General features: G+C 38.3%; 1 protein-coding gene across 3 annotated transcripts; it reads left to right on the forward strand.

Moving 5' to 3' along the window:
• The first annotated feature begins 85 nt into the window (after positions 1 to 85).
• LOC149829796 (uncharacterized) lies at positions 86 to 26,898 on the forward strand. 3 transcript variants are annotated; one of them, XM_090016092.1, is made up of 10 exons: positions 86 to 296; positions 843 to 865; positions 1,017 to 1,101; positions 1,225 to 1,434; positions 24,295 to 24,417; positions 24,491 to 24,548; positions 24,624 to 24,697; positions 24,824 to 24,912; positions 25,011 to 25,083; positions 26,517 to 26,898. In XM_090016092.1, the coding sequence occupies exons 1-9, from the start codon at positions 204 to 206 to the stop codon at positions 25,078 to 25,080; spliced, it is 825 nt and encodes a 274-aa protein (XP_089872218.1). In that variant the 5' UTR covers positions 86 to 203; the 3' UTR covers positions 25,081 to 25,083; positions 26,517 to 26,898. The 3 variants fall into 3 exon arrangements, with proteins under 3 accessions (XP_089872218.1, XP_089872219.1, XP_089872220.1); XM_090016093.1 differs by having other exon boundaries at positions 26,522 to 26,898; XM_090016094.1 differs by lacking the exon at positions 24,824 to 24,912 and having other exon boundaries at positions 87 to 296.
• The last annotated feature ends 978 nt before the right edge of the window (positions 26,899 to 27,876 follow it).

Consider the following 27,876-nt stretch of genomic DNA (forward strand, 5'->3'; position numbering starts at 1 on the left):
TGGCGTACCTGGACCCGTCGGGGGTCCGACCCGTTGACAGAACCAACTCGGCCTTCCTAAAAGACTGCCAAGATCTTGCGAGCCTCGCCCTCCCCAGTTCTAGTAGGGAAGATTTGTTGGGCCTTGTGCATTGATCAGAGCAGCACTGATATACAAGAGGGGCTTGGCTTTGAGGCCCTTTCACCCCACATTTATTTTGGAACATGGGGATGTTCCAAACATCGATCTTCTTCCTTCTTGTTCTTCTTGATAAATCTTTTGGGGAAGGACAATCTTTCCATTCCCACGATCACCAGGTATCTTTTTCATCATCGCTTCTGTTTCTTGATAGTTGGTAGTGTTTATGATTGTGGTTGATCCTATTGAGCTCTGGAATTCTTGGGTCTCCTATTTGTTTCTCTGTATGCCCATCAAATATGAGGGATACCTATGAAACGAAACTGGTTTCAGCTTGTCCATGGAAGATTTTCAAGTGGGTTTTCTTCTTTATCACTGAATTTCAAACATTTGAAGCGGTGCTATTTGTATGGGTTGCATGGAGTGACAAAATTTCGATTCCTCTTCTCACCTTGAACCTTGGGAGATTTCGTTTTTTGTACATTCGATTTTGTGCTTGTGGTTTTTGGAATAACTAAATCGAGAAAGATGGCGTTGCTGGAAATCCTAAAAAAAAACTTCATGCCCGTGATGTTAATTGGTTTCACTGGTGCACTAGCTTCATTAAAATTTTCGTTTTTTATTTTGCGGCCGATTTTCAGATGTAGCTTGATATTTGGGATTGTATATCCTTCTCGTCCGAAGATCCTAATATTTTTGTTTTTTATTGGTTCTGTATTTATCAGGAGAGTGAAACTACCATTGCCAGGTATGGTGGTCACCAGAACCCTTGGTATTATTGCATGATTCATGTGAAAGAGATCGATATTAATATAATTAATTTTTTTGTATTACTAATTTGACTTAAACTTGGTTCTACCTATTTGGTGTATGAAAGTTCCAAATGGATTTTTTTTCAGACCACTTAATCAAGAGACTGTACAGCACCATGAAGTACATTGCTCTAGAGAAAGGAGCAGGGCTGCAAGGAACATAATTGATGAGGTGCTCTCTGTTTGTTGTACATATATTAGAGTTGGTTTTGAATTTTGATCCATTGGAAAGTCTACTGGTGATAAATCCTCGTCATTAGTTAAATGTCTAAAACTGTATATTTGGTTGGTTCAGTATTTGATGCCCTTTGTGGAGCAAGAGAAGTACCATATATCAACTAATTGCAGGCTTCATCCTGACAATGACATGTTCAGAGATCAGGAGCAACATAAAGTTCATGTTGATGTAAATGAGTGGCGTTGTGGTTACTGTAAGAAAAGATTTCTTACAGAAGGATACCTTGACCTGCATTTTGATAACAGGCACTTCAATCTGCTGAATGATGTATGTGCCTTTGCTACTTCATCCTTCTTTTGCTATTCATGATTTTGTTGCTTATTTAAAAAAAATTTATTGAACGTGTTCATCACATGGTAGAAACTGATAAAACTGAAGGCTTTCCTTTTGTGAGCTATGAGTGATAACAGATACTTCAATATGCTGAATTATGTATACTCTCTCTCTCTCTCTCTCTCTCTCTCTCTCTCTCTCTCTCTCTCTCTTCTTTGGAGAATGGTACTATGATCCGATCTGGAACAAGTTCGGATTTAGATATGATGATGACCAAGAATTGCTTGCAGAGTTTAAAAAAAATAATTATTAAAGTAAGTTAAAGAAGACAATGAAGAGGAGAGTAAGAAGGAAAAGAAAATGAAGAGGTAGAAAGAAAATTCAAAAGATGAAAGAAAAAGTTTAAAAACAAGAAAAACAAAAGAAATGTGGAAAATGTGATTATTGAGGAAAGAAGATTTTGTTTTGCTAGTACCTTGCTTTAAGAATCTCCCACTCTAATATAATGTCAAAAATGTTTTCTCAATTGCAAGAATTTTGTGTTATTATGTTGTACATGCTGCAGAGCAATAAACAGGAAAGAAAAGAAAGAAGAGGGAAAAGAAGATAAATCTCACCTTGGTTTGTGAAAGTCACAACCTCATTCATCTTGAGACATTCAACTTCAAGGGGCATATGATTATATCCCTGCTACATGCTGTAAATTGCAAATATAGGAAATATATGCAAAATGCAATAGAAATTACACAAATTACAGAAATGCCACTTTAAATCGATTTCTATTTCACACCCTTGAGGAGGCATGTCTGCTTGATATGAGACTTAAATTTATTTCAAATTCTCTTGATCCAAATATGCCAATATGCAGTTTTTGATTCACCAGTTCTATATGTCCTACATGCCTTTTCCCTTTTCTTTGCCATCTATGATGCTAGATAGATAGAATATAGAAAACACCAATCTTGGTAGATAGGATGAAAACGTACTACAGTTTGGCTCAATCTCTTCATCTCAGGTTTGCACATGATGACATCAGATATTTACTTATGAGGTTGTAGCCTCTTTTTTGGAGGTTATACAGTTCCTGTGGTTTATACTATCTTATGCTGAGTGAAAAGGCTGCACCCTATGAAAAAGAACCCTAAGACCAAACATCCTTCATAGATTTACATATTGGAAAGTTAGGTTGTTATAACATACAACAACAACAACAACTACGCCTTCATCCCAAAACAATTGGGGTGGGCGATATGAACCAAAAAAGAAAATCATTCTGGGTCTTCCACATGAATCCTTTTCCTCCAATCATTTCTATCCAATGCCATGTTCTCGGTGAGGTTCAAAGCATTCATATCCTTTCCTATCATCTCCATCCAAGTCTTCTTAGGCCTACCCCGACCTCTTTTAACTAATATATTTTCCCATTTCTCCATCCTTCTAACTGGAGCATCATTAGGCCTTCGCCGAATTTGTCCAAACCACCGTAAAGGATTCTCTCTCATCTTATTTTTAATGGATGCAACGCCTACCTTCTTACATATCTCCTCGTTTCGAATCTTATCTTTTATTGTATTTTCACACATCCATCTAAGCATACGCATCTCAGCTATACTCATTTTTTTAATATGATGTCTCTTGGCAGCCCAACATTCCGTACCATATAGTAAAGCGGGCCTAATTGTCGTCCTATAAAACTTTCTCTTCAACCGCAATGGCATTCTACGATCGCACAACACTCCAGTTGCACTTTTCCATTTCATCCACCCAACCTTCATCCTATGATTTACATCTCCATCAATTTCTCCATACTTTTGAATGATAGATCCCAAATATTTGAAACAGTCATCCACCGATATTTATTGCTCACCAAGCTTCACTACACTCCCATCACTACGTTGCTTACTAAACCGACATTCTATATATTATGTCTTACTCTTACTCAACTTAAAACCTCTTGCTTCCAATGTCTGTCTCCATAATTCTAACTTAGCATTAACCCCAACTCTAGACTCATCAATCAAAACAATATCATCAACAGACACATTTTCTTGAATTGATCTCGTAAGCTCATCCATCACTATAGCAAATAGGAAAGAGCTTAATGCAGATCCTTGATATAACTCAACCATTATAGGAAAATTGGTTGTCAGCCCTCCACAAGTGCGGACATTGGTTACTAATCCTTCGTACATATCTTTAATTATACTAATGTACTTGAGAGACACCTTTCTTCATCATTGTCCACCAGAGAACATCCCTAGGTACTCTATCGTACGCCTTCTCTACAACAACAACAACTACGCCTTCATCCCAAAACAATTGGGGTCAGCGATATGAACCAAAAAGAAATTCATTTTGGGTCTTCCACATGAATCCTTTTCCTCCAATCATTTCTATCCAACGCCATGTCCTCGGTGAGGTTCAAAGCATTCATATCCTTTCCTATCATCTCCATCCAAGTCTTCCTAGGCCTACCCCGACCTCTTTTAACTAATATATTTTCCCATTTCTCCAACCTTCTAACTGGAGCATCATTAGGCCTTCGCCGAATATGTCCAAACCACCGTAAACGATTCTCTCGCATCTTATTTTCAATGGGTGCAACACCTACCTTCTTACGTATCTCTTCGTTCCGAATCTTATCTTTTATTGTATTTCCACACATCCATCTAAGCATCCGCATCTCAGCTACACTCATTTTTTGAATATGATGTCTCTTGGCAGCCCAACATTCCGTACCATATAGTAAAGCGGGTCTAACAGTCGTCCTATAAAACTTTCCCTTCAACCGCAATGGCATTCTACGATCGCACAGCACTCCAGTAGCACTTTTCCATTTCATCCACCCAACCTTTATCCTATGATTTACATCTCCATCAATTTCTCCATACTTTTGAATGATGGATCCCAAATATTTGAAATAATCATTCACCGGTATATCTTGTTCACCAAGCTTCACTACACTCCCATCACTACTTCGTTGCTTACTAAACCGACATTCCATATATTCAGTCTTACTCTTACTCAACTTAAAACCTCTAGCTTCCAATGTCTGTCTCCATAATTCTAACTTAGCATTAACCCCAGCTCTAGACTCATCAATCAAAACAATATCATCAGCAAACAACATACACCACGGTACATTTTCTTGAATTGATCTCGTAAGCTCATCCATCACTATCGCAAATAGGAAAGGGCTTAAAGCAGATCCTTGATGTAACCCAACCGTTATCGGAAAATTGGTTGTCACCCCTCCACAAGTGCGGACATTGGTTACTACTCCTTCATACATATCTTTAATTATACTAATGTACTTGAGAGAAACACCTTTCTTCATCATTGTCCACCAGAGAACGTCCCTAGGTACTCTATCGTATGCCTTCTCTAAATCAATAAAAACCATATGCAAATCTTTGTTCCTCTCTCTATATCTTTCAATAAGTTGTCTAAGAAGATGTATAGCTTCCATAGTTGATCTTCCAGGCATAAAACCAAATTGATTCTCCGATATCATGACAACCTTCCTCAACCTAGACTCAATCACCCTCTCCCAAAGTTTCATAGTATGACTCATGAGTTTTATACCACGATAGTTTGTGCAATCTTGTATATCACCCTTATTCTTATATAAAGGCACCAAAGTACTCTTCCTCCACTCATTAGGCATCTTATTTGTTCGCCAAATCAAGTTAAAAAGATTTGTCAACCATTCTAAACCTTTCTCTCCCAAGCATTTCCAAGCCTCGATAGGTATACCATCTGGGCCAACTGCCCTTCTTGATTTCATTTTCTTCAAAGCCTCTGCAATTTCTTTCTTTTGAATCTTGCGCATGAAGTCACGATTTATCTCATGAAAAGGAATGGAGAAGTCTCCAAGATCTTGAGCATGACTATCATTAAATAGCTTATCAAAATAATCTTTCCATCTCTCCTTAATCTCCTCATCTTTGACTAAAACCCTTTTCGTTTCATCTTTGATACATCTAACCATACCCAAATCCTTCGATTTCCTATCTCTCATCTTTGCAAGCCTATAAATATCCTTCTCGCCTTCTTTGGTATCCAACTTGTCATAAACCTCCTTATATACCTTAGCCCTCGCGTTTCGAACAACTTTTTTAGCTTCCTTCTTTGCTATCATATACTTCTCCAAATTCTCATTATCACGACTCTTACTTAGATTTCTATAACACTCTCTTTTAACCTTAATAGCTAATTTGACATCCTCGTTCCACCATGATGTATCCTTACCTAGTGGTGCACCGCCTTCCTACGGACCTCAACTACATTATCTATAAACTGACGACTCATAACAATCCCTACTCCATTCCTATTCCTATTTATTCCTGTATACCAAATCTTATATCCCCAAGGTTCTATCACTTTAGCTTTCTCACCTACCCATTTGGTCTCTTGAAGACATAAAATATCAATCTTTCTCCTACACATAACATCTACTAACTCTACCAACTTACCAGTTAAAGACCCTATGTTCCAAGTGGCTAACCTAATTTTATGGTCTTGGACTAACTTCTTTACCCCCACCCGTCCAACAAAGTGAGGGAACCCTTGCCTATTTGACACCACACCCGGGCGTCGGTGTGACGCGTCGCTTCTGGGCGACGACCTAGCAACCCTTGCACATTTATCACTGCCTCCGGGCCTAGAGAGTACAGCGTGTCGCTCAGTAGGGAACGCCCCAACGAAATTCTCATATTGGTTCATTTTCATAGGATATGACAAAGTTTTTATGCTGGCTGTCACAGGCCTACCGCAACCCTCCTCCTTTATCCGGGCTTGGGACCGGCAGTGTATAACTACACAGGCGGAGTTCATATATCGTACGCCTTCTCTAAATCAATAAAAACCATATGCAAATCTTTGTTCTTCTCTCTATATCTCTCAATAAGTTGTCTATGAAGATGTATAGCTTTCATAGTTGGTCTTCCAGGCATAAAACTAAATTGATTCTTCGATATCATGACAATCTTCGTCAACCTATACTCAATCACTCTCTCCCAAAAGTTTCATAGTATGACTCATGAGTTTTATACCACGATAGTTTGTGCAATCTTGTATATCCCCCTTATTCTTATATAGAGGCATCAAAGTACTCTTCCTCCACTCATTAGGCATCTTATTTGTCCGCCAAATCTTGTTAAAAAGATTTGTCAACCATTCTAAACCTTTCTCACCCAAGCATTTTCAAGCCTCGATAGGTATACCATCTGGGCCAACTGCCCTTCTTGATTTCATTTTCTTTAAAACCTCTACAATTTCTTTCTTTTGAATCTTGCGCATGAAATCACAATTCATCTCATGAAAAGGAATGAAGAAGTCTCCAAGATCCTGAGCATGACTTCCATTAAATAGCTTATCAAAATAATCTTTCCATCTCTCCTTAATCTCCTCATCTTTGACTAAAACCTTTTGCATTTCATCTTTGGTACATCTAACCATACCCAGATCCCTCGATTTCCTATCTCTCATCTTTGCAAGCCTATAAATATTCTTCTTGCCCTCTTTGGTATCCAACTTGTCATAAACCTCCTTATATACCTTATCCCTTGCGTTTTGAACTATTTTTTTAGCTTCCTTCTTTGCTATCTTATACTTCTCCAAATTCTCATTATCACGACTCTTACTTAGATTTCTATAATACACTCTTTTAACCTTAATAGCTAATTTGACATCCTCGTTCCACCATGATGTATCTTTACCAGTGTTATTAAAAACGCGCCTCAAGGCGCAAAAAGCGCGCCTCGCCTCAAGGCGAGGGCCTTTGTGCCTTGAGGCGCAGGCTTGAAGCGCAAATACTTAGAGGCGTACGCCTCGAGGCGAGGCACTCACGCCTCGTGATTATGGTCAAATGAGTGTCAAAGTCCTCATTTGACCATAATTAAATTCTTGCCCCCGACCCTAACGAGGGTCAGGGGCCCTAATGTCTCGCAACCCCTCTCTTTCTCGTCTCTCACAATCTCTCCCTCTCTTTCTTTCTCACAGCCCCTCTTCTTCTCTCTCACAGTCTCTCGCAGTCCCTCTCTAGCGTCTCTCCCTTATCGGCCTCCTCCTTCTCGCCGGAAGCCGCTGCGACGCCGGAAGCTGCTGCGACACCGAAAGCAGATGTGACGCCGGAAGCAGCCATACCCCAGGTAACCCGACCCCCTTCATTATTTTTCCTTCGTGTCTGCCTCCCTCTCTTGAATCTGTAGCAGGCAGGGGCACGACCCCTGTCGTGCGACTTATTTCGGCAGGCCCGACCCCCTTCGTAGACCTTGAGACCAAGGTTAGTCAGTGGCGTTGTACCAATGTTTATAGAGAAGAGCAGTGGGTAAACGAACCAAACTGAAAGGCTTGTTCGGGCTCGGTTTGATTACAGCCTAGCTGAACATGAGCTTGCACAAGCTTGAGTTAGCCAAAACTGAGTTGGCTCGTTAAGCAGAAATAGTTTTTTTTTTACAAGAAGCCACAACAAAAATGAACTAGTGACCTCATTGTTTTTATCATATCTGCATAACCAGTTCATTTACTCTTATGTTTGTTGGCATATGATAAACCTAATCGTGCTCGTTTCACTTATATTGCACGAACTGCTTTTTGCTTATTGCTCAGCTCACTGAGCTCAAGTCTGAATGAGCTTTGTGCGAGCCAACTGAGCCGAGCAGTGAGCTGCTCTGTTCGCTTACAATCCCTAACAGCGGGGTGAATGAGATAGCTGGATGGTAAAGTTGCACTAATCTTTTTTTTCCATAGGAAATGTTGGGGAGCAAAAGTTTGGGGACGGTTTCTCTGCGTAAGAATACAAAAAGTAGCTTTTAATATATATTTTGAATTATTTCAATAGAAATGTATAAAAGATGCAGTAAAATATCATAAAATTATTCTTGTGTATTGATTAAAAAGTCAAAAAAATTGTTCTCATGTGCTATGTTTCAAAAATTTTACAAACTCCCATCTCAAACTCTTTCGTTTGTGGGTACACCCTTATTGAGTTGGTGGTTCAGTGGCCACATTTTGAATGACCTTACTTCAGGCCAGTCAGTGGCGCTTTTCTACATGAAAGATATTAGAATTAAATACATTTTCATTACTTACATTAATGTTACTTTTACATGTTAATCTCATATTTTTCCGTATTTATTTGAGAATTTTTATTTCGTGTTGGTTGGTGCTTCATCAATAAAGCATTTCTTATTTATTTATAATTTGAAATAATTTTTGTAGTTTTTTTAAGTTTAAAATTTTTTTTTGAGGCTTACGCTTTGCGCTTTGAGGCTTACGCCTCGCCTCAGATTTTGGTGGAGCGCCTCGCTATGCCTCAACGCTTTTCACAACACTGATCCTTACCTAGCGGTGCACCGCCTTTAGACTCACCCAATATCTCCTTAGCCACCTTTCTCGTGCCACCCGCTATCTTATTCCACATTGATTCTGAATCCTCCTCGAGACACCAATCAGCTTCCTTAACTACCTGCTCTACAAACATTCATTGTTTATCTCATTTCAGTGTCCACCACTTAATTCTAGGATTTATCCTATGTCTATCCCTTTTGCGGCATTTTCTAATTCTAAGATCTAAAATTAAGACTCTATGTTGTGTAGCTACACTTTCTCCCGGTATAACCTTACAATCGATGCAACAACTCCTATCTCTCTTTCTAAGTAGGAAAAAATCTATCTGACTCGTATTAACCCCACTTTTAAATGTTAATAGGTGAGACTTCCTCTTCCTAAACCAAGTGTTTGCTAAGATCATATCATAGGACAAACCAAAATCTAAAATCCTTTCTCCACTTTCGTTTCTTTCTCCTATGCCATAGCCTCCATGGATTTATAAAAATAAAAAAATCCTTAGAATAATTTGCAAATGTGGCATATGTAATACACTTTTTAATAGGAGCAGAAACTTAAAACCTTTGTCATATAGAGAATTTGAGGGGGAGTGTTAGAATGTACATCAGACACTGAAATGAAAAAAGGCAGAAGCACCAATAGAGCAAAAAGCCACTCTTTAAGAGTGACTACTAGAGCCAAGAACACAAACACCAAATGTGCACACACAAAACTCTCAAATATAGAAAATGACTTAAAGTCATAAGTTGGATTTATTGAAGAAAGGGAGAGAAGGGTGTAAAAACCCATGCTTACAAGAGAGGAGCACCTCCTCTATTTATAGAGGAGGAGGGCACTAAGAAGGGACCACAAGGGGGCTCCCTTGTAGTCGTTGGGAGCCCCCAACGGTCAGAAATCTGACCGTTGGGGCCCCAACGACTACAAGAGTGGGGCCCCTTGTGGTTCAAACAAAAGTAAAAATGAAAAAAAGAAAAAGGTAAAAAAGGAAAAAGAAAAAAGAAAAAGTAAAAAAATAAAAAGTACATTTGCAGTTTTACAAGAATACCCCTATCGGGTATTTCACTAAAAAGAATATGTATATATATACATATATGTATATATATATACTTATATATATACGAATGTATATATATATAAGTATATGTATATATATATATATATATATATATATATTAACACGCCCCCTCAAACTTTACGGGGAGAAGACCGAAAGTTTGCTAAGGAGAAACATAAATCGTGGAGTTGGGAGCGCTTTGGTGAAGAAGTCAGCTAGTTGATACTCTGAAGTAACATATGGTAATGAGATAGTCCCTTTGAGGTATGCGTCTCGAACATAATGGCAATACATTTCGATATGCTTTGTTCGCTCATGAAAGGTGTGATTGCTGGCAATGTATATCGCACTTTTGTTATCACAGCAGAGCTTGGTAGGAGTGGAAATGAGGACACCCATGTCAGCAAGGAGACTTCTGAGCCATACGATTTCCATAGTTGTCATCGCCATAGCCCGATATTCAGCTTCAGTAGATGATAAGGAGACCTTCTGCTGCTTTTTGCATCTCCACGAGATGAGAGATTACAACAACTACGCCTTCATCCCAAAACAATTGGGGTCAGCGATATGAACCAAAAAAGAAATTCATTTTGGGTCTTCCACATGAATCCTTTTCCTCCAATCATTTCTATCCAACGCCATGTCCTCGGTGAGGTTCAAAGCATTCATATCCTTTCCTATCATCTCCATCCAAGTCTTCCTAGGCCTACCCCGACCTCTTTTAACTAATATATTTTCCCATTTCTCCAACCTTCTAACTGGAGCATCATTAGGCCTTCGCCGAATATGTCCAAACCACCGTAAACGATTCTCTCGCATCTTATTTTCAATGGGTGCAACACCTACCTTCTTACGTATCTCTTCGTTCCGAATCTTATCTTTTATTGTATTTCCACACATCCATCTAAGCATCCGCATCTCAGCTACACTCATTTTTTGAATATGATGTCTCTTGGCAGCCCAACATTCCGTACCATAAAGTAAAGCGGGTCTAATAGTCGTCCTATAAAACTTTCCCTTCAACCGCAATGGCATTCTACGATCGCACAACACTCCAGTAGCACTTTTCCATTTCATCCACCCAACCTTTATCCTATGATTTACATCTCCATCAATTTCTCCATACTTTTGAATGATGGATCCACGAGATGAGAGATTCACATAAAAAAATACAAAGACCCGTAATTGAGATACGATCATTGGGATTTCCTCTCCAGTCAGCATCAGTAAAAGCAGTCAATTCAAGAGATGAGGAAGAGGATAAGAAGAGTCCCTTGGAGATGGTATTCTTGATATATCGCACAATTCTCATTACGGCCGCCATATGAACCGTGGTAGGTGCGTGCTGAAACTGGCTTGCTGCATGAACCGCATGAGCTATGTCAGGACGGGTGATGGATAAATAGGTGAGGGATCCAATTAATTGACGGTAGGGAGTTGGATCTTCAAGAAGAACACCATCTTCAAGTCTTAGTTTCGCATTGATAACTTCGGGAGTCTCAACTTTCTTTTCATCAGATATTCCTGACTTGGTACAAATTTCTGCAGCTAACTTCATTTGAGATAAGATGTATCCTCGTGCGGAATAAGCCACTTCAATTCCTAAAAAATATCTCAAATAACCAAGGTCAGACATATCAAAAGTATCTTTTAGCATAAACTTAACATCATTTACTCCCTTTTTGTCATTCCCAGTGATGATCATATCATCAACATACAGCAGAAGCATAATAATGGAGTCACCTGTCCTTTTAACAAAAAGAGCAGTGTCAGTATAGCAAGAAGAAAAACCTAAATTGATTAATACATTACTAAACCTGTCATACCAAGCTTTAGGAGCTTGCTTAAGACCATATAAAGCCTTTTTTAATTTTAAAACTTTTCCATTTAAATTCATACCTGGAGGTGGTTCCATATAAACTTCTTCATTTAAATTACCATTTAAGAAGACATTTTTAACATCAAGTTAAAAGATTGGCCATTTTTTAACAGAAGCTATAGCAATAAGGGCTCGAACACTAGTCATTCGAGCAACTGGGGCAAAAGTTTCATAATAGTCTACCCCATACTCTTGGGCATATCCTTTGGCTACCAACCTAGCCTTATATCTTTCTAATGAACCATCACTCTTAGTTTTTACTTTAAACACTCATCTACATCCAATGGGTTTCTTGCCATTGGGAGGATCAATGATTTCCCAAGTTTGCGCCCTTTTAAGGGCATTAAGTTCAAGTTCCATAGCTTCATTCCAATGAGCATATTGTTTAGCATCATTGTAATGAGATGGTTCATGAAAGGAGTGAAGAGCAAGAAGACATGCTCGATAATTAGGAGAAAAAGAGTCATAAGAAACAAATCTATTTGGTATCTTGGGAATGCGATTTGATCTTCTTTGAGAGGTTTCTTCTATCGACTCACTTTGAGAAAATCTTTCAAGGGCACAAGGAGGATTTCTTTCATTTCTTCTAGAGTAGACTTGTATTTGTCTTGAAGTATTTTCTTCTAAGTTTTTGATCATTATTTGGATGTTCAACAAGATCTTCATTAAGAGGTTCACTAGGATCAACATGATCATCTATGATGTTTTCTTGAGGTAACAAGTCAAATAAAAAGGAATAGTCAATATTTTCATTTGGTTGATGCGAAAAACCATTTTCTTCTTCGAGGAATGTGACATCTTTTGAGATATAAAGTTTATTCTTAAGTATGTCAAAACATCGATATCCTTTTTGTTTTTCGCCATATCCCAAGAAAATACATTCAATAGCCCTAGGAGAAAGTTTATCATTTTTGCGAGTTAAAACAAAGCATTTACATCCAAACATTCTTAATCTTTTATAATCGGGAGACATATTGTAAAGTTTTTCAAATGGAGAAAGATTTTTCAAAGAGGATGAAGGGATTCTATTGATGAGATATGTTAGGTTAGAACCGCTTCGGCCCAAAAGGATTTTGGGATATTTTTTTAAATCAATAATGTTCTTGTAGTTTCTATTATGTGCCTATGCTTTCTTTCCGCAAGACCATTTTGTTGCGGAGTGTTGGGACAAGAACGTTGATGACAAATTTCATTTTCTTTTAAGTAACTTTGAAAATCATTAGACATATATTCACCTCCCGAATCGGACCTAAGAATAGATAGATTTCCCAAAAATTGATTTTTAACCATTGCATGAAATTCTTTAAAGAAGGAGAAGACTTCGGATTTGCGACTTAGGAAGTATATCCACGTAAATCTAGTGAAGTCATCAATAAAGACCACATAATACGAAAAACATCCTTTAGACAAAATTGGAGAGGGTCCCCACACATCGGAATGAACAAGTTCAAATGGCCGAGTGGTAAAGTAACTTCTTTGAGGAAACAGAGTAGCTTTAGATTTCCCAAAAATGCAATCTTTACAAGTCATGTGATTGTCTTTACAAGTATTGTTCAAAAAAGGGAAAAGAGACATTTTTACAAAATGTGGATGACCAAGTCTCTCATGCCAAATTCCAATACTTTTGTCTTTAACAAGATTGCAAGAAGATTTAGATGGAAGCGTCAAAAAGTCCATAAAATAGAGATCACCCCTTCTATGGCCTTGCCCAATCAGCTTCCCTGACTAGAGATCCTGCACGGTGCAATCTTTAGGTGAGAAAAAGACTCGGCATCCATGGTCGGTGATTTGGGAAACGGAAAAGAGATTTAAATTAATTTTTGGAACGACTCTTACTTTAGGAACGAAAAAGTTTTGAGAATTTTTGAAGTCAAGTGTTCCAATACTTTCAATTTTTAATGACGTTTCATCGGCCGTTGAAACATAGGAGGACATGGGTTTGGAAAAACATTTGAAAGAGAGTTTTTATGAGATGTCATATGAAAAGAAGCACCAGAGTCTAGTATCCACATACCTGGAGGTGATGAAGAGTAGGCGATGGCGGCTCCGGATGTTGAAGGAGAAGACTTGAGAAGGTGTTGGAGAACTTCGGAGATATGATTAAGAGTTTCTTTGATATCTCCTTCTTTGGTACTTTCTTCTTTCTTTGGAGAACTTTCTCCAACCGCGACAACCTTTCCTTTAAGCTTTGGACAAACCGGTCTAATGTGCCCCGGTTCATTACAATAGTGGCATATAATTCCCTTTCTAGGCCCATTGCTATTTTTGTTAAAGTGGGGAGGTCTATATGCTTTAACATTCGATCCGGGCCTATTAACGGCCAAAACTTCATCACTCCTAATGCTCAAGCCAAGTCGAGTTTCTTCTTGACATATCTCGGCAAGGGCATCTTCAATAGGTAGGGCTTTGCTTCTATGGAGAAGAGATGCCCTCACTTGTTCAAATTTCGGGCGAAGTCCATGAAGGAATTGAAAAAAGTGCTCCTTTTCAATTTGTTCCCTTCTTAGTTCAATATCTTGTGGAGCAACCCATTTAGGCTCAAGAAGGGCAAGCTCATCCCAAAGAGGGGTTAGAGAGCTAAAATAGTCCCGGACACTCATATCCATTTGTTTGGTGGAACAAATTTTTTCTTGACAAAAAAATTGCCGAGCAAGATCCTTTTGGGTATACATACCCTTAAGGAAAAACCAAGCCTCATTGGCCCTTCTAAATTTGGCAATATTAGCACAATTTTTAAGGTCTACATTGTTCATAAACTATGTCACATGGGTGCGGGTGCGGGAGCGGGTGCGGGTGCGGGTGCGGGGATTCGGCACTTCCAAAAAACCCGGGTGCGGGGGTGCGGCATGGGCAAAAATATGAAAAAAAATTTATATATATATATATATATAATTTTGAAGTTTTAACAGTTTAACATTTAACAGTAAACATTGTCATAAACTCATAATATGATTCATCATGCATGCAGTATATCAACCTAAATATCAAATTATCAATCAAATAAGTAAAGCAATTACATAAATCGACCTAAATATCAATCAAATAAGTATTGCATAAAAGAACTAAATTGCATACCAAAGTATATCCTTGGATGTTCCTTGTCTGCATTATAAACCCAATTTGAAAATGAATAAATACAATACAAGTATATTTAAATGAAAACTAAGAAATAATCAAATAACTAAGAGAGCAAATTAGTACCTGTATTCATCATTGCTTCGCGAAAGTAATCGAAGATTTGAATGAACATATACTAAATCCTCTGCACGCTTGCTGGTGAGTTTATTTCTCTTCATGTTGTGGATTTGAGAATATGTGCTCCAATTTCTTTCACAACAAGATGAACTAGCAAGCTGCGATAGCAATCTTAATGCAAGACGTTGCAGAAGAGGTGTTTCTGATCCAAATGTTGACCATCATGTGATAAGATCTATATTATCTTCTTCTCTCACGAATAATGTCGGTGCATATAATCTCGAAGATGAAAATTTTCCAAACTCTTGTGTGACTTGATGTAGAAGATATGCTTCTGGAAAAAGTCTTGTCATACACATATTTCTATGTCTTGATAGCTCTGGGTCTAAATTTAGAGGGACACGACCAATACCACCAGCCCGCCACTTATTTGCATAATATTTTGGATTAAGAGAATGTGCCATGCAATGCAAAGGAGTGTTGCTCTTATCCCATCTTCTGACTAAAATTGAATGAATATGATTAAAAAAATCTGAATCATCCAATGCAGGATTTTTTTCTTCATGCATGAAAACTATAGTTTGCATTTTTTCAATCATATTATCCCACATTTCATAAACTCTGTAAAGCATGGGCTCATCTTTATCAACTTCTCTTAATATTTTCCAAATAGGTTGCGTAAATTGAAGGAAGTATACCACTTTGTCCCAAAACTCATCATCAAGAATGAATTTCTTAATTTCTTGAGCCTTCATATCATCATCAACACGATAGAATGTTCAATTTTCATCAGTCACCATGTTAATCAAAGCATTCTTCACTCTTTTAATCTTCTTCATCATCACAATGATGGACGCAAAACGTGTTTCAGCGACCTTCAACAATTTCAAATCAGAATGCCTATTAAATATAGCATTAGCACGATGGTGGTTAACAACAAAATTCCTAATGCTTTTGACATTTCTTTTTAAATCTTCAATCCATGAACATAAAGCATATGCTTGTGAATTTTCTTCTTCTTTGGGGTTGTATATGCTCTTTAGGGCTAGATTTAAGCTGTGTGCTACACAGGGAGTCCAAAAAATATGAGGGTACTCACTCTCCAAACTCAACGCTGCACTTTTACAAACCGGAGCATTGTTTGTAATGATTTGTACCACTTTCTGATCACCCACTTCTTTTATCACTTCTATAAACAATCCCTTCAAATACTCTGCATTTTTATATTCCCAGATGCATCAACTGCTTTCAAGAATATTGGGCCACTAAGCGAACAAGCAATGAAATTGATTAATGGACGCCTTTGAATACCTGTCCATCCATCAGACACAATGGAAACTCCATTTTGCTCCCATGAATATTTTTTAATTTCTAGCAACCTCTCCACGTTTGCCTTCTCTTCTGCAAGAAGTGTGGTTCGTATTTTTTCTGAACTTGGAGGCACATAACCACTCAAATTACAATTTGCCAAGGATGTTACTAAATCCTTCCAATAAGGATTTCTAGCCGCATTAAATGGGAGTGAACCAGAATAAAAATACCTCCCAACTTTTCTATCCAATTCTTCTCTTCCATATGTATTAAATGCTGCTTGTATCGTTCCTCTACCTCCTAGATTGACTTTTCTTTTTTTTCAGCATCTTCTTGGTGGCTTGCAAATGGCACACTGACTGCAGAAGAATCGGCCATTGCCTTTCTCTTCTCATATTCTTCTTGTATTTTCTTGTATTGTCTTCGCATTGCCTCATCAACTTTTCTGCAAGCTGAAATGCCATGTCCTGGTATCTTCAACAAATGAGCCTTCACTCTTGTGTAAGACTCAACAAAATCTTTTTCGCAGAGCTTGCATCAAAATCTTTTGTTTCCACCACCTCCTTCTCCAGTTTTTGCAAGTTTATCTACATGTATCCATAGTGGCCCCACATCATCAATCCCACTGCAACTATCAGCAAAACTAGCAGCAGAACTCACATGTTGGGATGAGGATGACGCAAGTCCTTTCCCTTTATCCGTCATTTTTATTCTGAAAACACAAAAAAAAAATACATTACAATTTTCAAATCAATTCGAAAACACAGGGAGAAGGGGGGCCTCAGCCCCTCCCCTGCCAACCCAACAAGAGAGCGAGAGCGAGGGGGGCTCGGCCCCTCCCCTATCGACCCCAAAAAAAAAAAACAGATGGGGGAGGTGCCCCCTGTCGACCCAAAGAAAAAAAACAGATGGGGCTCGGCCCCTCCCCTGTCGACCCAAAAAAAAATAGATGGGGGAGGGGCTCGGCCCCTCCCCTGTCGACCCAAAGAAAAAAACAAACAGATGGGGGAGGGGCTCGGCCCCTCCCCTGTCGACCCAAAAAAAAAAACAGATGGGGGAGGGGCTCGGCCCCTCCCCTGTCGACCCAAAAACGAAAAACATATAGGGGAGGGGCTCGGCCCATCTCCTGTCGACCCAAAAAAGAAAAACATAAAGGGGAGGGGCTCGGCCCCTCCCTTGTCGACCCAAAGAAAAGAAAAACATAAAGGGGAGGGGCTCGGCCCCTCCCCTGTCGACCCAAAAACGAAAAACATAAAGGGGAGGGGCTCGGCCCCTCCCCTGTCGTCCCAAAAAAGAAAAACATAAAGGGGAGGGGCTCGGTCCCTCCCCTGTCGACCCAAAAAAGAAAAACATAAAAGGGAGGGGCTCGGCCCCTCCCCTGTCGACCCAAAAAAAGAGCTAGATGGGGGAGGGGCTCGGCCCCTCCTGTGCCGAAAAACGAGGGAGCAGGGGAGGCTCAGCCCCTCCCCTGCCGACCCAACAAGAGATCGAGAGAGGGGGGGGGGGTGCTCGACCCCTCCCCAGCCGACCCAAGAAGAGAGTGAGAGACATACCTGCGAAAGGAGAGGAGGAGCCGAGAGGATGAGCCGAGAGGAGGAGCCTGGGAGGAGGAGCTGGGGGCGGCGATGGGAGAGCTCGAGCTCAGGGGGAGAGAGAGGAGAGATTAGGGCAAAAAAAAAAATTTGCCCTAATCCTCCTCCTTTTCATCGGGGGGAATTTTTTTTTTGCCCAAAATTGTGGACAAAAATGACCCTGGGTGCGTTGACCGCACCCGGTGCCGCACGCGATCCCGCGTCGCGTCGACGCGGGTGCGGCATCTGTTTTGCCGAGTCCCTGTGACATAGTTCATAAACCATGCCAAAATTTTGGCATGGTTACCTTCCCAATCCTCAAATTTGGATTGATGTTCATTAATGGCTTTGATGCGCTCATTGCCATCTAAAGCTTTTTCGAATTCATTTTCAATTTTGGTAAGAACAAGAGAGGGTTCGGGAGTAGTTCCCATAACAAAGCCCCAAAGTTTCTTACCTCTTAGATGATTTTCCATAGCGGAGGCCCACATGAGGTAGTTGGACCCATTTAGCTTGAAAGAAAGCTCCACTTTAGAGTCACGTTCCATCAGCACCAAATATACTTCCTTTCTTCAAAACTTTGAGAGGCACGCGTTCGAAGATGACAAAGGAAAAGCCCAATAACCAACCTCGCTCTGATACCATGAAATGAAAAAAGGCGGAAGCACCAATAGAGCAAAAAGTCACTCTTTAAGAGTGACTACTAGAGCCAAGAACACAAACACCAAATGTGCACACACAAAACTCTCAAATATAGAAAATGACTTAAAGTCATAAGTTGGATTTATTGAAGAAAGGGAGAGAAGGGTGTAAAAACCCATGCTTACAAGAGAGGAGCACCTCCTCTATTTATAGAGGAGGAGGGCACTAAGAAGGGACCACAAGGGGGCTCCCTTGTAGTCGTTGGGAGCCCCCAACTGTCAGAAATCTGACCGTTGGGGCCCCAACGACTACAAGAGTGGGGCCCCTTGTGGTTCAAACAAAAGTAAAAATGAAAAAAAGAAAAAGGTAAAAAAGGAAAAAGAAAAAAGAAAAAGTAAAAAAATAAAAAGTACATTTGCAGTTTTACAAGAATACCCCTATCGGGTATTTCACTAAAAAGAATATGTATATATATACTTATATATATACGAATGTATATATATATATAAGTATATGTATATATATATATATATATATATATATATATATATATTTTAACAGACACATGTATAACTACTTCAAACCAAGTGAAAGAAGAAAACTAAACCTAGAGGCTGCACCCAAAAAAAAAAATTTTAGCAAAAATGGATATGTGCAATTCGTGATACTGGAATTGTTACATAATGGATAAATTGAATGAGTATCAAGTAGATTTTGCATATAATGATATCTTGGAAAATTATAATGATTTCATATGTACATGAAGCAGTCATTATAGCATACACTGTAAGTGACTTTGAGATAAAAGGGCCATATGCAGAGAACAGGGATATTCATTATGTATCCAAGAACTAGAGTATCAGATATCCTTAAGCATGTGCAACCATTATTTTCTAGAGAAATCATTGGTAAACAAAGGTAAATATTAAGAAAAATGCTTTGCATGAGATTTTAAAATATTAGAATGAACTAAATTGGAATGAACTCATATGACAATATCTGCAAAGATGCCTTTCCAAATTAAGGTATCCAATAAGTTGATAGTGGTTCTTCAATGTGATTCTTTTTGCTAACACCATGATTCTTTAAACCATTTTGCTGGATTTCTTTTTTATGACCATCTTCATCAAGTTTCTAACTGATAGAAAATCTCTGTATCAGTCTAATTGTGTAAGACAATAGTAGTACTACATGTAATGAAATCATGCATAGTGTTGAAGACTAACTTAACTCCTACTATTTTACGCATATTAGCGTGACCCATCTCAATAAAGTTCATTGCTCTGATTGCCACATATAAGTATATGTAAAGTCTCATGTGGAATGAAGTAAAAACTTTAAATCCATGTATCAAACAGATAACTATTGTCAAGGAAGCTTTTTCATTTATATTGAGAAGCACTGTCTAAACATGGAATTTGAGTTTTAGTTTCTTATTTTGGTGTTTTACAAATTGAATCTCCTACGTGAGTAAGTCTGATCTTATGATTCATGCACTTAAATCTTTTTCCCCTTTCAACTTAGATCTTGTCCCTTTTTTATTTTATTGGATTGGACTCTATCATCAAGGCATCACTTGATCTCTGGCTGGTTCTTCCTCAGGTTCATTAATAAGCAATGCACCCATGACCATATTTATGGTAACAACGGTCCTACCATTTGATTTATAATTGCCCAAATTGCTGGCATCAACAAAAGAAAATTTTAGTATTTTTATATGAATTTTAACTCATATCAAATGCATTTAGTCATTTTGTAATTGAGCTACTTCTTTCAATTTTTACTTTGTACAGAATTATTTTTAGAGAAATGGGATATATATGAAAGAGTGCTACCATCATGTAGATTCTTCAAATTATTCCATAACTCCTTTATATTCATTTGATTCTTGAAGTAAGCTTTATCTTCTAACCTAAGAATATCTATAATCGTTGAGTCCTTTTCTTCATTAATCCTATTGCATATTTTTTGTTCTTGTTGTCTTCCTTGAATCGTGGCTGCTTGACCTTCGCCAAGACCATGTGCATCATTTCCCTTTCTTTTTTCCTTTTCGGTAATGGAGAACCTAGCCTCTAATGGTCTTGAAGGTTACCAGACTTTGGAAACTTATGATTAGTAGAGCTTAGCTCAAAATAGATCAAACTTTCAAGGCAACATATAGCTTTTATTTTTGGCCTAGGAATTCTCAAATTGATTCTCTAATGCAGATATTATGGGAGAACATGGCAGGTGGTTGTTTTGTAGATAATTGAATCTAAGCATGAAGAATGTTGTATATTCTTCTGCACTATTGTTGATTTTTTTTTTACACACAAAGAAAGAGATGTGGGAAAACTTGAACTTTGATTTATGGAACACTCGTCTTTACAATGGTCTCCGATTCTTAGAGAGCTTGAACTTACATAGGAAGAAGAAAAGGAAGAGACATAGAGAGAGAGAGAGAGAGAGAGAGAGAGAGAGAGAGAAGGGGACAAGAAGAAGGCAAGAGGATAGGTTGAATACTTGTATCTTCAACTCCCTGCACAAACACCACTTGAGTAGATTCTCCACTTCTTCCTTTACTTTGCACTTGATTTGATGATTCTGTAGCTTCTATATTTATACAGTTGTAGGAGGCTTATTCCCTAAGTTTAGCACCCTATGATGGAATAACTTCCATCATGGTGCTAATTTGGTTGGAGGGCTATGATGTGACCATGTACCCACCCACCCACCCACCCCCCAAAAAAGAAAATTTTCATACTCCATGTATCTTGGAATCTGCTTGAACATGGGTGGGTGATGAGTAGTTTTGGGGCTTGCACTGCATAGAACATGCAAGTTAATTTCCTTGTAATTCAAGCACGGTAAAAAAATACCCTTTTATTTTTTACCCAACTTGCATAGTGTTCAGTTAAAATTATTTTCTTTTTTTACCCCAACTTGCACGTCGTGCAAGCTAATGTGAGACTTGAAACTTGCATAGTACAAGTCATGATTAAAACACAAGCTTTTAATGTTTACCACAACTTGCAAGATTGTGCAAGTAAGGGTGAATTTTAGAACCTGCACCAAGCAAGTCATAGTAAAAAACTTATTTTTATTATAATTTGCACGTGCAAGTTTAAAAGATTGTTTCACGTAAGTACAAGGGGATAAAATGTTTATCTTAGCACAACTTGCATGTGTTCCAAGTTAGCCTTAATTAAAAATTTGTATATATTTTTATCACTTGCATTCATAACTTTATGCAAGTCTTTGGGTCAATTATGCATGTGGGTGCAAATCTTTTTCAAATTGAATTCATTTAATTCAATTTTATACAATCTTGATTTTTCTTTTTCTTTTTCCTTTTTTTGCATACAACTATATTATCAAGATTGTAAGTGTATGGTTCTTCCCACATAGAACATCTTGCCTTAAGAATTCAACAAGTCATTCCTTTGCCGCAAGGACAAAGTTGGGCGTACTCCCCGGTGGGCGGGGCCTCAAGGGTTTTACTAACTGGTGACCAGCCAATGTGCGGTTGGTGATTTTTTTTTTTTAGGGAGGGGGTGTTCCTTGGATTACCCAAGAAAAACAAGTCATTTCCAGTCTTTTTCTATTATTCATTACTTTCTCTTCCTTCTAAAGAACACAAAAAGCTCTTCAGAAGACATGAACCCCATATATTTCTTAAGCCTTTGGGAAGCTGGTAAACACTTGCCAGAATTGGGTCTCACAATTGGCCGTTGAATATCCCTTTAGTTGTTACAACTCCTACTCCTTCAATAACTTATCATTTTTTATTCTCTTGAACAGATCACATGGTTACCAGAAGTAAAGTTAATAACCAAAGCTTCTAATGCTTAGATATCATAGGTTGGATTAAGCTAGAACTGAGTCAGGGTCTTTGTGTGCCCATCTAGGAATAGGGATGCAATTGGTTCGGATTCAGAACAGCTAAATACATGGGTGTGTCGGATCCGACCAGATCCAAAACACCATCCTAGATCCGATCCATTTGCATTCCTGTGTAGGAATTGACTTCAATGGTGCTTCTGCACATGTCTTCCTCTAACCAAAAGGTTATGGAAAAGTTATCTTTTGAGAAGAGGGTCAAAACAAAAAGGTTTTTCTCTGGTTGACATGGGTCATGGGAGCTGTGGCCACTTATATGGGTATAAATTTTTGTCCTGCAATTGTTTTTTGCATAGCCACAAATTTCATCAAGAATATTGTCATATTTATGATAAATACAGCTCAGCCGATATTAAAGGATATGTGTTGCGATATTTTCAAGCTATGAGCTATAACAAAATTATCGCAATAATAACTTTTACTTTATATTCTTAAAAAATATATAGTTTCCTGATTTTCTGTTTATTTTATTTTAAAAAGTTTTTTTTTGTAATTGTTTCTTTTATGTTTACTGATAAAACATATCATTTCTTATTCTTTTTATTTTTTTGGCATTTTTAAATTATTTAAAGCATCCGAGATTTTCCCTAGAAAAAACACTTTTTAAAAAAGAAAATTTCCCAAGAAAGTTATTGTAGAGATCCTTGGGTCTCTAATCCGAAGTTCTCTAGTCAGATCCTCCCCCATCGGACTTGAAAACCTTGGTTTTGGGAGGGGGTGTGGTTTGGCCTAAATTGAGCATCTCAAAATATCGGTTTTTAGATCCTCCATTTGTAAGGAGGTTGGATCAAGGTGTCGGACCAGAGTTACCAGTCGAGGAAGCGGGAGCGGGAAGCGGGAGCGGGAAGCGAGGCACTTTCAAAAATTTAGGAAGCGGGGGAAGCGTGGGACCACTTAGAAGAAAATTCTGAACCGTCTCGGAAACGACCTAGGAAGCGAACTGGAAGCGACCTAGGAAGCGAACCGGAAGCGAGGGGAAGCGAAAAAAATTGAAAAAAATGGGGAAGCGAGGGGGAAGCGTGGGGGAAGCGCGCTTCCCATTTATGGGAAGCACGTTTCCCATAAAAGGGGGACGCGCTTCCCATAAAAGGGAAGCGCGCTTCCCAAAAAAGGGGGACGCTTCCCCTCACGCTTCGGAAGCGCGACGTTTTGCGCTTCCGAAGCGCGCTTCCCCTTTTGCCTAGGCGCTTCCGGTAACTCTGTGTCGGACCCATGCCTCGATCCACTAAACCTCAGTTTTCCTCAGATATCCGAGGTAATCAAACACACCCTCAATGATATTTGTGGCTGTGATTTTTTGAACTGTGTGTGCTTGTGTGCATGCACTTGTATGGATTCATTATTCATACATCTACTTCTCAAAAGTTGAAAGCATATCTTGGAATGACTAAGATGTATTCATGTTCAGGTAGCTTAGAGCACCAAACGATGTGGCTCATTTCATAATTTTGTTTTGCCGTATTCTGTGAAGTTGTAAGCACTTTACAAGGATACTAATCTGATGTTGATCTTACAATATTTTATGAACCATCACTTGATGACTACAACTCAATTGAATAATAAACGTGCAGATATCTTATCATGATTGACAACTTATTGTTAGTCGCCTTTTATACTGCAGGAATTCAGTTTCTAAAAAGCAAAGTCACCATTAAGTACAATATTTTCTAGTGCATTATATCCTGTGGAGATAAACCTCGTGCTTTTTGGAAACAATTTATTAAGCTACTTGATCGTTTCTTTTCATGGGAGCAGCGGGATGGGATGGGAGTTGTTGATCTGCTTTTACTTTAGTTACAAGAGAAGTATGTGCTGATGCTAAATATTTTGACTTTATGTCAATATGACAATCGACCAGAACTTGAGAGTACTGATTGACATATTATTTCTCTAAACTTTCATTTAATACTACTTTTGTGGTGGGAATGGTCCTTATAAACAATTAAAAGTGATTGCTCTTCAAAATTCAGAGCCAGGGTCGTTGCTTGGCAGATTTATGTGGGGCACTGCACTGTGACCTGGTGGGTGAGTCCAAGCTACAAAAGACTAAATGTAATCCTGCTGCTGCTGCAAAAAAACGGCATCTTTGTGAGGTTTTGAGCTACACTTTTTTCATTTATGGGAAGCAACATTACTGTGCTATTAACCTTTTATCCCATATTGCAGAGCCTAGCTAATAACTGTTTTCCTGTAAGTGAGGATCGCTCAGCAAGTCGGCTTCATGGTACTTCACTGAGTTGCTATATGCTTGTTTTGAGTGATTGTTTCCACTTTTTACTTATAACTGCACTACGTGCAGAATTTTTTCTACGGCAATTCTGTGATGCTCACACATGCACCAGGCAACGGAAACCTTTCTCTAGAGGGAGCAGGGTAACAGCTTTTTAACCATCTGATATTCTGTGGATATTCTGTTATAGATGAATCTTATGGATGCATTGCATGTGTGCTTTGACTCAGTAGCTATCAAATGTTGTAAGACCATCTTTTTACGTGCAGAGGCGAACAAGTGTGGTCTACTTGGCTTTTTCAATATTGAGTCTGATGCTGATAACCATATTCTATATTATTTTCTATCTGTACCGAAGGTGGAACTCTACCACGATCCTCTCTCTCTCTCTCTCTCTATATATATATATATATATATATATATATATTTGTTTGCTAATTTATTCGGTATTTTCAGAGAGATGCGGAAAAGTGTCCAAGACCTAAAGCGTATATCTCAAACAGGTCGCAAGACTAAGCCTTCTTGATTGGTACTCTCTCTATCCCTTTCTCATATTCAGATATTGGGTTTTTCTAAATATTACTATATTTTCATGATTCATACAGAAAACCATGTTAAATGCAAACTACCATGATATTTCAAAATTTCTCCATTTTGAAAAACATAATTGGTTTGACCTGCTGAATTTGAGCATGCACTGGTATAAACCACTTCAAAAAGTCATAGCTGCAGACCTTTTAACTTGATCTGAATTCACAGATGTTTTATTACTTATTTACTAGAAGACATCTTTTGGATAAAAAAAAAAGTTTTTGTTATTGCAATGTTTTGGTGCGATACATGCCATTGATTATTAGGTTCTTTAAGCTTATTTAAACATAAGAGATATCTAATTTAATTTATGTTTTCTACTAAATAAACTGTAGAAATCATATTTGTAAAGATTGATACTTTGATATATGAAACATGCAATGAAATATCAAAAACCTATATGGTTTGTACTGGTCCATAGGCATGCACAACAAGCCGAGCTAGCTTGGGCTCGACCCGTTTAATCTCGGCTCAAGCTCGTTTGAAAAATAAATGAGCCAAACTTGAACGAAGGTTTAGGCTCGATACACGTAAACAAACCGAGCTTGAACAGATAGTCCAGCTCTGTTAGGCTCGGTTCACATAGTTATATAAAGAAATTAAAATTTATATATGTATATTTGGTTGCTTAGTGGGTAAGTATTTTTGACTCTTTGAAAAGTGACCTGGGTTCAAATTCCACCATATACGGTTCTTTCAAAAAGAAATTTTGATACAGATTTTGAAAAAAAACTTTAAAATTTGTTTATAAATGTGTTCAGCTCAAGCCGAACCCAGACATAGGCTGTTCAAGTTCGTCTCGAGCTCGAGCCGAGCTTGATCAGCCACTTCTTCTTGCCGAGCCGAGCCGAGCCAGCCCAAACTCGGTTTGTGTGCATCCTACTGGTCCATACTCGCATCTGCTGCTCAACCTTCATTCACCAACACGGCATCTCTCTCTCTCTCTCTCTCTCTCTCTCTCTCTCATGCACATGCAAAGGCACGTTCTTCTACAAGATTATGAATGCTCCCTTTTCATCTGACTTGTATTCACTATATTAAGTTGCTTGTGGTCCCCATGAGGGCTCCACGCACTTGGCTAGGTGGGTCTGCTTAAGGCCCTCCTAGTTGTAGCACATCATGAGTTCAATATGCGGGGTGTGCATCGCTTGCTAAAGCAAATGAAAGATGCTCCCAGTGAGCAGGGTGGGACACCTGGAGGTTTAACATCTATCAGGGATGGTTTAATGAAAGGATGGTTAAGGTCCCTGAGGGGCCATTGCCCATGAATCCATCCTCAACCGCCATGTATGGTTTCCTTCATTACTATTAAAAAAAAGTTGTGTGTGCTGCTTGTTTTTGTAATCTTGGACATGTGATGTGCTTGGGCAGTGTAGGTCTAGTTGGTTGATGGTGAAAATCAACAAGGACAATCACTGACTGAAGCAAAATACTCACTTGAAGTTACACATGCACTGCCGTCAGGGGGCTGATGTTTGAAACAAGACCAGGCAAACGTTGTTAACTGGTGTATTCATTGGCGGCTGCTCTGCTTCTCATAATGCATCCGGTTTAAATGTTCGTGTGGTCATTTGGTGCATTTTAATATTGCATCAGTGAATATGGGAAAAAATAAATTTTAAGGCTTCTCGATTGTTGTAGATTTGTTTGTTACCCTCTGGTTTGCTGGTTTTGGATGTTTACAGTGACACCGTGATTTGTCATTTCTATTTATCATCACCATCACAATCACCTGTGGTTATACGTTAGTACTTTTACATCCAAGACATTGTCTTTAATCATCATCCATATGATCCACCACCACCTTCGTATCTAACCGTTTGGTCCTCTAGCATCTGCTGCTAAACCAGATTGTCATGTGCTTGCTATCATCACCTCCACTGCTGCGGTCGCTAGCATCAGCATTATGCTTCACCTCAGAGAGAGAGATGTCTAGGGCTGAAAATTTGTCGAATGAACTGAGCAAAATGTGTTCAAGCTCGGCTCATTCTTGTGGCGTCAGAACTAAGCTCATGGCATGGCAGAGTTAAATGAGTTAAATTTAAGCTGGCCCGTTTGTGAAAAATGCATTTTTCAAGATTGAAAATAATAGGTTTTGAACATTAAACACCCATGGGCCATACTCAAACTAGCTTGTATACAAAATAAACAAAAAATGATCATACTGTACGGTTAATTTGAAGCGCTTTCTTAAAGGCCTTATAATTTTTAATATTCTTTTGATGTTTAAAATTGCAAATATCTCACATCGGTAGGACACTTTTATCTAACTGCGAATTTATTCTTTTTTACTATAAAATTGTACTGTAGAATATGTTCAATACTTAAATTCAAAATCATAGGTTTTTTTATGTAAATTTAGACTTCATGAACTTGCATAAATTTATTTGTGAAATCTTTTTGAAACGTAAACCTCCAAAATTGCAAATATCTTATTCTTTTGTATATAATAAAAAAAATTGCATAAAAATATTTGTGAAACACTTCTTAGATGAAGTTATTTTCGAGAGGTTTTCGCAAATGATATATTGTTTCATATATATCCTAAAGTCACATAAATTTGTGTGAAATACTTTCTACTAATTTCATAAATAGTTGACATTTTTGCATATATTGCACTCTTGCATGAAGTTATTTGTGAATGTTTAGTTATTGCAAATATCTTAAATATTTATGAAATCATGATAAATATGCGATATTTTTTATTTTTTTTTATTTCTTGAATCATATA

The sequence above is a fragment of the Nuphar pumila genome, chromosome 8, assembly GCF_984573655.1.
Source record: "Nuphar pumila chromosome 8, dmNupPumi1.hap1.1, whole genome shotgun sequence".
Lineage (NCBI taxonomy): Eukaryota > Viridiplantae > Streptophyta > Magnoliopsida > Nymphaeales > Nymphaeaceae > Nuphar > Nuphar pumila.